Source organism: Pterocles gutturalis, unplaced genomic scaffold, assembly GCF_000699245.1.
Source record: "Pterocles gutturalis isolate BGI_N339 unplaced genomic scaffold, ASM69924v1 scaffold4095, whole genome shotgun sequence".
Lineage (NCBI taxonomy): Eukaryota > Metazoa > Chordata > Aves > Pterocliformes > Pteroclidae > Pterocles > Pterocles gutturalis.
This window is the reverse complement of record NW_010143130.1, coordinates 1-1,294: the sequence shown is the minus strand read 5'-3', so window position 1 is coordinate 1,294 and position 1,294 is coordinate 1. Positions and strand designations below refer to the sequence as shown.

Genomic DNA, 1,294 nt, shown 5'->3' with positions numbered 1-1,294 from the left:
CCCACCGTGCCGCAGTGAAAGGCCGAGTGGTGCCCCCCGTAGATTTCCCCCACCAGCCTCTTCATCTCCTCCAGGGAGCTGGTAAGCATCAGGATATAATTTCTGGCTAGCAGGAGGGTGGCTATTTTGGAGAGTTTTCTCACGGAAGGTCCGTGGGCGTAGGGCATCACCTCCCGCAGCCCGTCCATGGCGAGATTAAGGTCGTGCATCCTCTTACGCTCCCGGCCGTTGATCTTCAGCCGCAGCTGCTGCAGGTCCTGCTCCGAGAGCTGCTTCTTGATTTTGTACTTGCTGCCTTCCCCTCCGGCCTTGGAACCGTTCCTGGAGAGGCCTTCCCCGGACATCTTCTGCACGAGGTCGTTCTGGGTGGAGGAGACGGAGTTGAGCCGGCTGTCTTGGTGGTGATGGTGGTGATGGTGGTGGTGGTGTTCTCTCAGGTACATCTCATCCATGTCTGGCGAGGAAGCTCTGCTGGAGACAGAGCTGGAGTCAGAATTCATTGTATTCGGGCTTCTGAGCAATAAACTCTTCCCTGCTCTGGAGGTGGTGGAACAAGACAACGCTCCTTCAAAAAAACAATGAAAACAGAACGAAAAAGAAATAAACGGACTGCAGGCTCTGCCAGCGAAGGGCTGGAAATGCTGGAGGATGAGGAAAAAAGCCCCTCAGCCCTCTTTCTCACCAATCTCTCCCCCCTCTCTCTCTCTTCCCCTGGTTACTCAGCCTGTTTACAGGATGGCTAGTTAGTGTATGCTTGGACTAACCTCAGCCTGCAAAAGAGGGGCTTTTATAGAGCTGCAGCAGAGAGCAGAGACAAAAGGAGCCCTCCTATGTATAATGGTCTAGTTAGGATGACGTGCCATTATTCAGGGCGGTGCGCTTTGACTGTCCCATTTAGCAAGGACCCCTATTCATATTCATTGTGGTGCCACCCGGGACACCTCAGCCACGGACCATCAGGAGTCAAGGAGACACAAAACCCCTCTGATTGACACCGCACACTCATCTCTCCGTGTGAGCTCCATCTCCTCCCCCTGCCCCTCATTTCCAATATAAAATCTCATCCCGTCTACAGTGGGGAGACTGCGGGGGGGCTGCGCGCCTTCCGGGGCCGGCCAGGAAACCCCGGTCACGGAGGGACAGCGGCCAGGACCCTCCCGGGGAAGTCCCCCGGCTCCGGGTGGGGGACGTCGGTCCCCCCGGTCCTGCAGCGTGCCTGACTGCAAGGCGCGGCTCCCCGCTTTGTTTGCCTTTCCCTCCCCCTCGCCCGGTTCCCCCACCCCGGGGGCCGGGA

At 57.7% G+C, this 1,294-nt stretch overlaps 1 protein-coding gene across 1 annotated transcript; it reads right to left on the bottom strand.

Moving 5' to 3' along the window:
* Window positions 1-5: 5 nt before the first annotated feature.
* OLIG3 (oligodendrocyte transcription factor 3) lies at window positions 6-500 on the bottom strand (the record flags this gene model as incomplete). The annotated part of the gene is made up of 1 exon (XM_010084594.1): window positions 6-500. A coding segment is annotated over exon 1 (495 nt), but the record flags the coding sequence as incomplete, so codon positions are not given.
* Window positions 501-1,294: the final 794 nt, after the last annotated feature.